Raw genomic sequence first — 12870 nt, 5'->3', positions numbered from 1 at the left:
GAGAATCTTCTCTTACTCATTTCTCAGACCCCTTTCTGACGTGAAGGGTCAAATCTGTAAAGAAGTTTGGAGCAGCCACATTAAAAAGCAGGCAGGACAGTCCAGGCAGGGGGGTGCCAACCCTGCTTTGATATCGATATCTTGTTTGGAGCAGCCATGTAGAAAGGATGGGGGAGGGCATTCCCGCCAAGGGGTTGCCAACCCTGCTTGGATATGGACATCTCTGCAGAGGATCCCTAGTCAAGCTTTACCAATAGCACAATCCAAACCATATCTACTCAGAAGTAAGCCCTATTGAGTTCTATGGGGCTTGGTAAGTGTTTAGAATTGCAGCCTTCAGGGGCATCTATCTTTTCTCCTGAGTGCTCCCATCTAACATCTCTACAACACTAGGCTCCTTTCTTTCTACAATGGCCTTTGGGTGACTGGCCTGGCCTAAGGGCACTTAAACCCTTCTTGCGAGAAGCAAGTAGGCTAGATTAAATGTTCCCTACCAAGGCTCTATCTTTTAGCTAAAATTTCTATTTTAATTTCAAATCGGAGGAACGTTTTTGTTTGAATTGTATGCTGCAAGCAACTGTGGTTGATGCTTAAGGTATCATGCTTAATGACATCACTCGGGCCCACCCCTGTGACATCACTAAGACATGCCCATGTGACATCACTTGGGCCCACCCCATGACATCACTACAGCCCACCCCCATGACATCAGTATGATCTGCCCTTGTGACATTACTAGGACCCGCCCCTGAAATCTCAGGGCTTGGGATGCTTCTGACCTGGCAACTTTAGGATTGAATGTGGCCCTTCAGGCTTCTCTATCTGGCCCTTGGAACTCTTTCTAGGCCACACCCTTCACTGTTGCTGCTTTGCATCCTCCTTGAGTGTGTTTGCCTGGTTGGAATGTTCCCTTGAACTTTAATAATGTCTCTTGGTTTCCTGGATGCAGCATAGAAAATATTGTATTTGTATGTAGAAACTAGCTTCCTGTACAAAGGTTAAATTTATATTCATTGTTCGCAGGACTGTACCAAGGTTTCTTGCCAGCCAGGGTAAATATGCCCCTAAGCCAACCCCATGTTTTATGATGTAAAAAATTAACAACAGTTGTAATAAAATGATAAACAACAAGTTCATAATATTTAAATATTTATTTCAATTGCACTAGCATTACAATAGCAATCATGTCAGGAACATGAAAAAAACATAATTATTCTAATGTTTATTATATCTGTAGAAAATATGTAAATATAGTGTAGACTCTTTAGTATGGTACAATAGTATTGACAGAATAAACTATAAAATAGAAAATGAAATTTAAACAATCACAGATTATACTTATTAGATCACACAGAATACTAGAAAAAGGTTTTTAAAACCCACAAAATTACAAAAATCTTCTAAAACCAAACATCCTCAAATATTAACTTATATTGTAACCCTCTAAACTTTAATTGCAACAGAACCGTCAATTATGTGGTTGAATTTTTTTTAATTGTTTGATAATCATAATCTCTCTTGTCCAAAAGAAGATCTCTGATATGTTTTAATTAATTTTAACTTGCTTCTTTCACAAGATGCTACTGTAACATGTAGTTAACAGGTATAGTGAACAACATTCTCATTGCTGTTTCCAGGTTTGGATAAACCTCTCTTTATGAATACTCATAGATTATTTTCAGGTCTAAACTTCCTGCTGACTCTGGAACTGGGACAGCTGGTAGCACTTTGTGCTTAAAGCATTTTCTTCCTGATGAAATTTCTGCAGGATTTAAATCACTCTTGTATTTTTGTGCCAGTTCAACTGCATACACGCTAGATTTAGACTGTGCTGAATAGGGGACAATTTAACAAATTTTGCAGATTTGTTTTGTTTTATGAGGTCTTGAATGCCTTTGTACATGACAGACATATTTGTCCTGTTATTGTATCATTGGCCTTGGGCATTTTTAACATCGATGTAGCCTTGTTTTTATCTGCTAAACCACTGTCCTTTTGTTTCAATGAACTTTACAAAACTCTTTGATTGAAATGTTTCCAGCATCACTGTGACATACCTGATCATTTGACACATTTGCTTGTGGTATGAAACATGCGAAGTACAATCAAATAGTAGTGAATAATACTTTCCTTTTTTATTATTCTTGAAATTATCTCACCATGAACACTTCCCCCCAATACTTTGAGGAATGCCAGGAATTTTTTAACACACACACACATACAGGCATGCACACACACAATTGTGATTTTGGCATTTGCATCGGGTGCCAAGGGCAAGGGCCCTATTTGCCCACCCTAGGTCTGGCCACTTTTGCTTCTGGCCTCACCCATCACCACTGGCATGGGTACCCAGAGGAGAATGTGACCCTTGCACTGAAAAAGGTTTCCCACCCCTGAAATCCCATGGGCACCCTCTTGACTTGCTCAAAGCACGATTAAGGCTGAGGCTTGTTGTGTCCACATAGGCTCCTGGAATGTAATGGTATAAAATAATTCTGTGTGGGTTTCCTCTTTTTGTATGAATTTCAGCAATTTTGTATTAAAATGTGCTTAGCCTTTGTTCATTGGACAGATTTGCCCTTTATAGTAATGTATGTGTATACGGAAAGGTGGTGCTCAATATGATCTTCCCCTTGTTTTTATCACATTCCAGATAAGTGATACAGTTCTTAGTGATGATGACATTGGAGACAGCTGTCATGAAGGTTTCCTCCATAAGTATGATAATTCTTATTATGCTTTTGTGAACGTCCTTTTGAAACAGAAGTTTGGAAATGGAGTGAGGAGATATGTGGCTTCTTAGGGGATAAAAACAGCTTTACTGATAGGTTTTTGTGACATACGTGCAAGATTCTTGTTGAATATCCTTAGTTAAATAATGTAAAAACGAATGTGGTCTTTTATGAACTTATTTATGCAACACTGTTGGCAATTGTTTAACTTGCCTGTTGCCTTTATTATTGGGGCTTATACATGTGGAGACTTGGAAACTGTACGTTTAAAGGGGGATATAGAAAATATCAAGGCAACTGTTGAGGAATGGATTATGTTTCAGACTGAAAAGGGTTGGGTTTCTACACCCCACCCTGGACATCTTCTTTCTAGGTAAAAAATGACATTGAAAGCTAGAATCTGACTAACCTATTTTCCATAGGAGGTGGGCCATCACTACGGGTAATAGTTCCACCTATCGTGCGAAGGCAAGAATGTTTTTGAAGTCAAGACTAGGGGCGTCAGGCCCCTCCCACTCTCCAGTTCATTCTTGCCTTCGTACGAACAAGATTGGATCTATAGCGTAGCTAAGTCTCTCGTATCTGTTTTCTGTATTTGTCTCCAAGTCCTTCTTTTTCCTGTTTTTGTGTTTAACTTCCATTCAAATTTGAGGGTCCCCACAGAGACCGCAGCTGCGGTCTCTACTTTTTTGGCCAATTTTGAGCTTTTCATTTAAGTTTATTTCCCTTACTTGTCTGGGGGTTCCCTCAGAGACCGCGGCTGCAGTTCTCTTCCTTTTTTTTTTTTTTTGGCCGCTTTTGAGCTTTCCCCCCTGGCTCTTTTGCATCCATCGGGAGCTCGCGGATTTATTTTTTCCTTTAAGCGCTGTCTCAAGCAGCACTCTAGGAGCTCTTGGAGAGACCGCGGCTGCGGTTCTTTCCCAGACGGGAGCTTGCGGCTGCGGCTTCCTGCCTTTCTTTTTCCCCAACGCCCAACTTTAGCCTGCCGGAGTACTGCCTCACCGGAGCCTGTTGCTACGGCTCTCGTTCTCCCTCTCTCTCCGTGTCTTTAATTTTCACCGTGGAGAGCTCTGTACTCGGCGGCAACAGCGGCTTACCTCCTGCTGCTTCTCCCGACACAGGCTTCTCTCGGCAGTCTCCTTCTTGGGGTTTTTTAGAGCCGCAAGTGCGACTATCGGCCCCGCGGCTCCTCCTGCGAGACTGTGCTGGGCAGCCCTTCCCCCAGTTCGTTTCCAGACGGCCGCCATTGCTTCTTCTCCCTCCGCCATTTTTTGATCATTTTTTCCCACTCTTTTTTCCGGGCGCCATTTTTGTTGGATTCAAATTTCCCGCCCTTTTTGTTACCACTTTATTAACCAACGGATACCTTCCCTGCAGGCTATCTGTATGTGTGTTGTATGTGGGCTGTAGACAGACTTACACAGGGCTTACTTACACACGAATTTACTGTGATTGTACCTCAAGTTTGGAGCTTTAATTTAGTGGCTGATTCACACAAATCTAATGCGACTGTATCAGCAAGGCTGGAGCTTTAATTTCTGTGGCTGACTCATACAGCTTTACTGTGACTGTATTATTAAGGCTGGAGCTTTAATTTCAGTGGCTGCCTTGTATTAAATCTGAATTATATTCTGTACATCCTGCCCCCTCTGTGGCCATGTACCACGCCTAAATCCAGCCTACAGCACTAATCTGAACTATATTTTGTACATCCTGCCCCCTCTGTGGCCGTGTACCAAGCCTAAAATACAGCCTATATTATACAGCCTATATCATACTAACGCTGATACCACAGTGCATCCTGCCCCCTCTGTGGCCGTGCACTTAGCCATCTGCCAGTGTATCCTACCCCCTCTGTGGTCATACACTGTGCCAGTTCGGGTCTTTACATCCTGCCCCCTCTGTGGCCGTGTACTGCACCCAAGTTAATATAAGATGGCAGAACAGCCAGGCATGTCGCAATCAGCCAATATGATGCCAGATCAGCCAGACATGTCACAAACAGCCCAGCCGCAACACTCTAAGGCGACTAAGTCTAAGCATGTTAAAGCAATGGCTAAGACAAAACATCTTTCCAGCCATAGCAAACCAAAGCGGCCACGCTATGCCTCTGTGCCAACCCCCACCACTACCACAGCAACTCAGGCACACATAAGTGATATATTTCATTCCCCTGCTGCTTCCTCTGATGAGGAAGATTTTGCTGGCTTCCCTACTCAGCTTTCGCCTAACCAGCCTCCCTCCGTTTTACCGTCGCAAACATCTGCTCCAATAGCCACTCAGGCACAAACATCTGCCACAACTAGGCTGCTGCCGTCCCCTGATTTCCTCTCCCAACTTCAAGCCATGCTGGCTTTTTTCACCCAAAGGCAGTCACCACCACAAATTCCTGCCATACCTCAACTCAACATGGACCAACGTGCGTGTCATGAAGCTCATCCTTCCTGTTCACCTAACCCCTTTGATGTAGCCAGAGGCAGATGTATTGACGAAGCCTCGTATGCGGAGGAGTCAACGTTCACTGACCACGTTGAAGGAGATGACTGGAGCGACTATTCAGATCATGTCGGAAGGCAGAGCTGGGGTCCCAATCCCGGGGAGCTGGATCCCGGAGAGTTGGGAGAAGAGTATTCGGATGGATGGCAGAGGGAAGGGGGAGGAACTTCCCCCCTTTGGAGCGAAGACGAAACAGAGGAACTGCCAGTGATAAGGTCGCTTAGCAACAGGGAGCCTGAGCCCTCCCTGGACATTCTCACGCCTCCCCCTCTTTCAGGCTCAGAGCAAGAGGGGAAAGAGGGAGGGCTGCTCACAGTCAAAAAGCGGGGAGGCAGTTTACCATCAGCTCCTCCCCTATCCCCCATTTTGGAATCGGAAACTTCAGAAGAGGAGGGGGTGATGCTTCCCCCCTCACCGCGCACACGCAGACAGCTGAAAAGACAGGAGAGAAGGGGGGAAGGCGGGCAGTACCTGAGGGGCAGTTAAGGAGGAGCGAAAGATTGCGCGCCCGTTTGGCCCCTTCTTAAAGAACAGGCGGGAAGAAGTCCCTTGCTCTGTCAACTTTCTCCCGATGCCGCAGGACCTGTATCCCTGTATTGCTTCATGAGAAAACGCAGTCTTTGTTTGGACATTACCCTAATAAAACACGAATTAACTACAGCCGTTGGTCTGGTTCCTGAGTCACATCCTGGGCCTGACAGCTTGACAGAGCCATCTAAATCACCCTCAACGCTCTCTTCACTTGACTGGGACAAGATGTCAAAGGGAGCAGCGGGGGAGACGAACCCCACTTCTGAGATGGAAGAAGTGGAACTCTTGAGGACTAAGGTAGCTGATTTGCAGACGGATGTTCAAGCCCTGCTAGCAGCGGTCAAGGCGCTGAAGACGGATAATCAAACCTTGAAGGCCACGATAGACCAGATGCGAACAGCCCCTCCAGCTGCCGTAGTAAAGGTTCCCATTGGATTGCCCCCAAAATACGCGGGACAAAGTGATCAGTTGGCAACCTTCGTGGCTCAATGTGAGTTATATCTGGATGTCAGGCACACGGAATTTCCAGACAATGGGGCTAAAGTAGCTTTCGTGATTAGCCTCCTGGAGGGAGAAGCTGCAAAATGGGTGACTCCGTATCTCGTGAGGAAGGATACTGTCTTAGGAAGGTACAGAGGATTTATACAGGAGATGACCGAGATGTTTCAAGACCCGCAAAGGGCTGAAACAGTAGCGCGGCAACTAGGCGCTCTGAAGCAAGCTAAAGGGACTGTTTCCGAGTACACTAACGCTTTTAAAATTCTGTCCCAGGAAACTGGTTACAATGACGCCGCCCTGATGTTTATGTACCGGAGTGGATTAAATGCTGAAATCCTGGATGAGTTGGCCAGGACCTCCCCCCCCCCCGCTGACCTACCAGGGCTCATCCGGCTATGCCTGCAGATAGATCACCGGATGGAAGGAAGGCGCCTGGAAAGGAAGCAGGAGGCCCGAGATACTCAGCCTCGGCATCCCGCAACAAGACCCTTCCCACTGCAGGGATGGCAGGTAATGCAACTGAGGGACAGGGAGGGGCTAGGCCAAGACTGTCGGAAGAAGAAAAGGAAAGACGACGCCGGGAACGTTTATGCTTTTATTGTTCAAAACCGGGCCATGTGGCCAGAGACTGTGGACTGAAAGGGGGGAAAGCCGAGCCGTCGGGAAACTAGAACACCCAGTCCACGTGCAGGCCGGTGGACTGGGGGCAGCGTTGTATAAAGGCCACCCAACGATCCAACCTCCCTCAAAGGGGGTGTTGGTCTTGCCTATTCGGATTACAACTTCCAGAGGAGTGGTGTTTAATTCCACTGCCTTAATTGACAGTGGAGCCTCCACAAATTTTATTGATGCAAAGTTAGTCAAGCGTCATGGAATTTCCCGGTGGAAATTGGACGCTCCCCTAGCTGTGGAAACTATCGATGGGAGACCCCTGAAGTCAGGAGGGGTGACACAAGCCACGGAGGAAGTGAAACTTCAAATCCCTGGGCACGAAGAGTTCATTTCGCTATACATGTCAGATCTCTCGAACTTTGAGGTGATTCTGGGAATGCCCTGGCTAGCAAAGCATGAACCCAAAATAAGTTGGAAGGAGGCGGTGGTGTGGTACCTCACAGTATTGCCAGGAGAACTGTCAACCTGAAGGAATCAAGAACACCTTAGCGGGGGCAGTGCAAGAGATCGAGCAAGTGACCCTGCCGCCAAAGTATGAAGAATTCAAAGATGTGTTTGATGAAAAAGAGGCAGAGACTTTACCCCCACACCGCCCTTACGACTGTGCGATTGACCTAGTGCCAGGAGCCAGCATCCCATCAGCGAGAATCTACTCTCTCACAGAGAATGAGAGGGAGGCCCTGAAGGAATTCCTGGATAAAAACCTGAGGCGAGGATTCATACGCCCCTCACAATCCCCTGCTGGAGCGCCAGTATTGTTTGTGAAAAAGAAGGGGGGGGACTCAGACCCTGTAACGACTATCGCGCATTGAACCAGATTACCATCCCCAACAGCTACCCGCTGCCCCTGATCTCAGAGTTGCTGGACCGACTGCGCTCTGCAAAAATCTTCACGAAGTTGGATTTGAGAGGAGCGTACAATCTGATCAGAATGAAGGAGGGAGATGAATGGAAAACAGGATTCTTGACCGCTTACGGACAGTATGAATACCTGGTCATGCCGTTTGGGCTTTGTGGAAGGCCAGGAATTTTTCAAAAATTCATGAACGACGTGTTTAGAGACTTGTTGGACACATATGTAATCTGTTACTTAGATGATATCCTGGTGTTCTCAAAGAACCAGGAAGACCACGACCAGCATGTGAAGACAGTGTTGAAGAGACTGAGAGAAAATCACCTGTATGCTAAATTAGAGAAATGTGGATTTGACCTCAAGTCTCTAGACTTCCTTGGATATCGAATCTCAGCGGAAGGTGTGGAGATGGACCCAGGGAAAGTAAGCTGCATATTGGACTGGGGCCAACCTGTCACCAAAAAGGATGTACAACGTTTTTTGGGGTTTGCCAATTATTACAGAAAGTTCATTCCAGGGTTTTCCAAATTAACAGCTCCTCTGACTGACTGTTTAAGGGGGAAGAAGAAGTTTCAATGGACAGAGAACGCCACCGAGGCCTTTGAGGAGCTGAAGAGAAGGTTTGCTACTGAGCCCATTCTGCGCTTTGCTGATCCGAACCGCCCTTTCGTAGTGGAAGCAGATGCTTCAGATTTTGCCATCGGGGGAGTCCTGCTACAATTAGATCAAGAAAGGAAGGAGCTGCACCCCTGTGCGTACTTCTCTCGGAAGTTAAAGCCTGCAGAGAAGAACTACACAGTTTGGGAGAAGGAGCTGCTGGCCATCAAGGACTCTTTTGAAAACTGGAGACAATACCTAGAGGGGACCTCTCATCGAATTGAAGTGCGCTCCGACCACAAGAATCTTGAAAGCCTCCAAACAGCCAGAAAGCTGAACCAGAGACAGATAAGATGGTCCCAGTTCTTCACTAGGTTTAACTTCCAGATTACTTACCATGCCCAAGCCAAAAACCAGAGAGCGGATGCCTTATCCAGACAGCCACAATACAAAGAAAGTGAATCCGAGGACCAGCCTCAGTACGTAATCCCGCCAGAGAAATTAACGTTGGGAGTATGCCAGCCTTCATGGGAAGAGGAACTCAAAAAGGCACAACAAGAAGATGCAGACATGCTAAACTATCGGCAGGAGACGGGACAAGGTTAAGACTCAGAAGTAACCTTTCACTGGAGAAATGGACTGTTATGGTTCAAAACCGCCAGATATGTGCCAGAAGGGGAATTAAGGCTCAGAATCCTACGCCAGTGTCATGATTCCATCACAGCGGGACACTTTGGGATTTACAAGACCATTCAGAACGTGGCCAAGGACTTCTGGTGGCCTAAAATGCGTCGGGATATTGAGAGTTATGTAAAGTCCTGCTCTGTCTGTCTGCGGACATAAACACAAACAGGGACACCAGCAGGACTGTTACAACCGTTGCCTGTCCCACACGAACCCTGGAAGGACCTCTCCATGGATTTTATAACTGATCTACCCAAGTCCCAAGGAATGACAGCCATCTTAGTAGTGGTGGATCTACTTACCAAAATGGCACACTTTCTTCCTTGTGCAGGGGCCTTAGAGGCTAAAGAAACGGCCAAGTTATTCATCAAAGAAGTCTACCGGCTGCATGGATTGCCAAACAGCGTAGTCTCAGACCGAGGAACTCAGTTCACAGCCAAATTTTGGAGAGCAATGTGGAAACAGTTGCAGACGGAATTAAAACTCTCCTCCGCCCATCACCCCCAGACAGATGGGCAGACGGAACGCTTGAACGCCGTTTTGGAAAGATATTTACGAAGTTATGTGTCCTATCAACAGACTGACTGGGTATCATATTTGCATTTTGCAGAGTTCGCCTACAACAATTCTCTGCACTCCAGCACTCAACAAACCCCGTTCTTCGCTAATTATGGATTCCATCCTAAAGTCTTTCCAAGCAGCTCAGAAGGAATGCTGGTACCGGCAGCTGAGAACTTCCTTAAGGAATAGCAAGCGGCGCAACAGACACTGAAACAGCAGTTAAACGAAGCCAAAACGGAGTACAAGCGAGTTGCTGACCTGCACAGGAAGGAGGGCCCCCCTTTCAACCGGGAGACCAGGTATGGCTGTCCACCCGCTTCCTCCAGATGCCAGGCAAATGTAGAAAATTACAAGACAAGAGGGTGGGTCCTTTCGAAATAGAAACTCAAATCAATCCCGTGGCGTACCGACTGAAGCTGCCTGACACGTTTAAAATACATCCTGTGTTCCATCGATCCCTCTTAACGAAAGCCGCCCCTCCCAGTGAGTTACGGCTGGAGGAACCTCCCGGAGCTCCACTCCTGGTAAATGAGCAGCTTGAGTTTGAAGTTGAGGAGATCTTAGATTCCAGGATCAGACGCCACAAGCTGCAGTACTTGATTCACTGGAAAGGCTATGGGGTGGCTGACAGATCATGGGAAGATGCAGCTGATGTGCATGCTCCAGAATTGGTAAAACTTTTCCATCAATGTTTTCCCCACCGTCCCAAGCCAGACAAGGGGAGGGGGGCACAGCCTGGGAGGGGGGATGGTGTCGGAAGGCAGAGCTGGGGTCCCAATCCCGGGGAGCTGGATCCCGGAGAGTTGGGAGAAGAGTATTCGGATGGATGGCAGAGGGAAGGGGGAGGAACTTCCCCCCCTTTGGAGCGAAGACGAAACAGAGGAACTGCCAGTGATAAGGTCGCTTAGCAACAGGGAGCCTGAGCCCTCCCTGGACATTCTCACGCCTCCCCCTCTTTCAGGCTAAGAGCAAGAGGGGAAAGAGGGAGGGCTGCTCACAGTCGAAAAGCGGGGAGGCAGTTTACCATCAGCTCCTCCCCTATCCCCCATCCTGGAATCGGAAACTTCAGAAGAGGAGGGGGTGATGCTTCCCCCCTCACCGCGCACACGCAGACAGCTGAAAAGACAGGAGAGAAGGGGGGAAGGCGGGCAGTACCTGAGGGGCAGTTAAGGAGGAGCGAAAGATTGCGCGCCCGTTTGGCCCCTTCTTAAAGAACAGGCGGGAAGAAGTCCCTTGCTCTGTCAACTTTCTCCCAATGCCGCAGGACCTGTATCCCTGTATTGCTTCATGAGAAAACGCAGTCTTTGTTTGGACATTACCCTAATAAAACACGAATTAACTACAGCCGTTGGTCTGGTTCCTGAGTCACATCCTGGGCCTGACAGATCATGAGGAGGATACATCGTATCGCTTGTTTAATGCCTCAGACTATCAGCCCCTGGCACGCAGGGTAGTTAATACCCTTGGTCTCCAGACTGCGCCTTCAACTTCCTCCACCCCAGCTATCAAGGGGGCCAAGGTTCTCAAATCCCCTGCACCTACTGAACATTACATCCCGGTGCCGGACCCGATTGCCAAATTGGCCTCTGAAGAATGGGCTCACGCATTACAATCTCGCCGCTTCAAGAACCTGGCTGACAGGTTTTACGCCCTAGCTCCGGACTTTGCCACTAAGTTAGACGTCCCTGGCATAGATGAACCAATCGCTCGCCTCGTTTCACGTTCTCTCTTGCCCAGGGAAGGGGAATCCCAACTAAAGGACACTACTGAGCGACGAATAGACTTGGCCCTCCGCAAAAATCACGAGGCCACTGCTGTCTCCATGCGTGCCTCCGCTTCGGCCTCCATTTTCTCCAGAGCAGCTATGATGTGGCTGGATGATCTTCTAGAGGACACTAACCCTGATCCTGTCGCCCTCAGAAGGTCACTGATAAAGTTGCGTAAGACAGCAGCTTTTGTGGCCGATGCTACCTTGGATGCCACTCAATTGGGGGCACGAGCCATGACGGCTCAGATAGTCGTGTGACGGACCCTCTGGCTTCAACACTGGCAGGCTGATTCAGCGGCCAGAATGAATCTGTCCAGGGCTCCTTACTCCGGATCTTTACTCTTCGGCGAGGAAGCTCTAAAGGCAGTGCTGGTTGATCCCAAAGATGCCCACAAACCGGTTCTGGCCACTGTCAAGAACATCGACCACAGGACTTTCAGGCGCTTTCCTTCCTTCCGTACTAACCAGCCCTTTCGAGGAACGCGGCCAGGAGGACGAGGCCGCGACTTCAGATCCTATGACCCCACTTCATTCAGGGGCTCCTGGAACCGAGGGCAGAGGTCAGTACCAAGGGCGCAGGGGCAACTCATCATCCTCATATAGGGGAGGTCCTCGCCAATGCAAGCAGTATTAACACACTTCCCATAGGTGGCAGATTACTTCATTTTGGAGACCGTTGGCTGCGCCTCACTACGGTCTCCTGGATCAGGGAGCTTTTCAGTTATGGCTATGCCATAGAGTTTTGGGCAACCCCATCAGACAGATTCCATCCGTCCCCCTGCCCAAGAGCACCAGCCAGGCACAGAATCATGCAGACAGCTATACACCACCTCTTGGACATAGCGGCAATAGAACCAGTCCCCACAACTGAGAGGTCGGAAGGGGTGTACTCCCTCCTATTTGCTGTGCCAAAACGAGATCTATCATGGAGGGCGGTATTGGACCTCAAGTTTGTCAACCGTTTTGTAACATATCGCAGGTTCAAAATGGAATCACTCCATTCCATTTCGGAGAGTCTGCATGAAGGAGACTTCCTGGCTTCTATCGACCTTCAGGAAGCGTATCTCCATGTGCCCATTTGCATAGCCCACAGAAAGTTTCTTCGTTTTGCTTTTGGCCACCAGCACTTTCAATATAGAGCGATGCCATTCGGCCTCTCCTCTGCTCCAAGAGTGTTTACCAAAGTGCTACTCATCCTAGTGGCTTATCTCCGCACCCAAGGGGTTCATCTCTACCCATATCTGGATGATCTGCTAATACGGGCCAAGTCTGAGGAGCTGGCTCATCATCATTTAACGATCACCCTCAATGTTTTGCAGGCCTACGGCTGGCTTGTCAACTTCGACAAAAGCCATCTCCAACCAACCCAACGCCTACTACATCTAGGGGCAATGCTGGACACCCTACAGGCTATGGTATTCTTGGCTCCAGATCGCATCACTGCCATCACAAGCATCGCAAGGTCCCTGATGCAACAA

The 12870-nt window shown here is 48.0% G+C and overlaps 1 protein-coding gene across 3 annotated transcripts in view; it reads left to right on the top strand.

Moving 5' to 3' along the window:
* C9orf72 (C9orf72-SMCR8 complex subunit) overlaps positions 1–12870 on the top strand; it is a 49994-nt gene that overhangs the window by 18891 nt on the left and 18233 nt on the right. For all 3 annotated transcript variants that reach the window (XM_061631487.1, XM_061631476.1, XM_061631494.1), the window contains exon 5: positions 2654–2718. In XM_061631487.1, the coding sequence (XP_061487471.1) occupies positions 2654–2718 (65 nt within the window). The remainder of the gene's footprint in view (positions 1–2653; positions 2719–12870) is intronic.

Source organism: Rhineura floridana, chromosome 1 (assembly GCF_030035675.1).
Source record: "Rhineura floridana isolate rRhiFlo1 chromosome 1, rRhiFlo1.hap2, whole genome shotgun sequence".
In the NCBI taxonomy this organism is placed as follows: Eukaryota; Metazoa; Chordata; class Lepidosauria; order Squamata; family Rhineuridae; genus Rhineura; species Rhineura floridana.
Note: the sequence above shows the minus strand (reverse complement) of the source record. Positions and strands in the feature narration are given on the sequence as shown.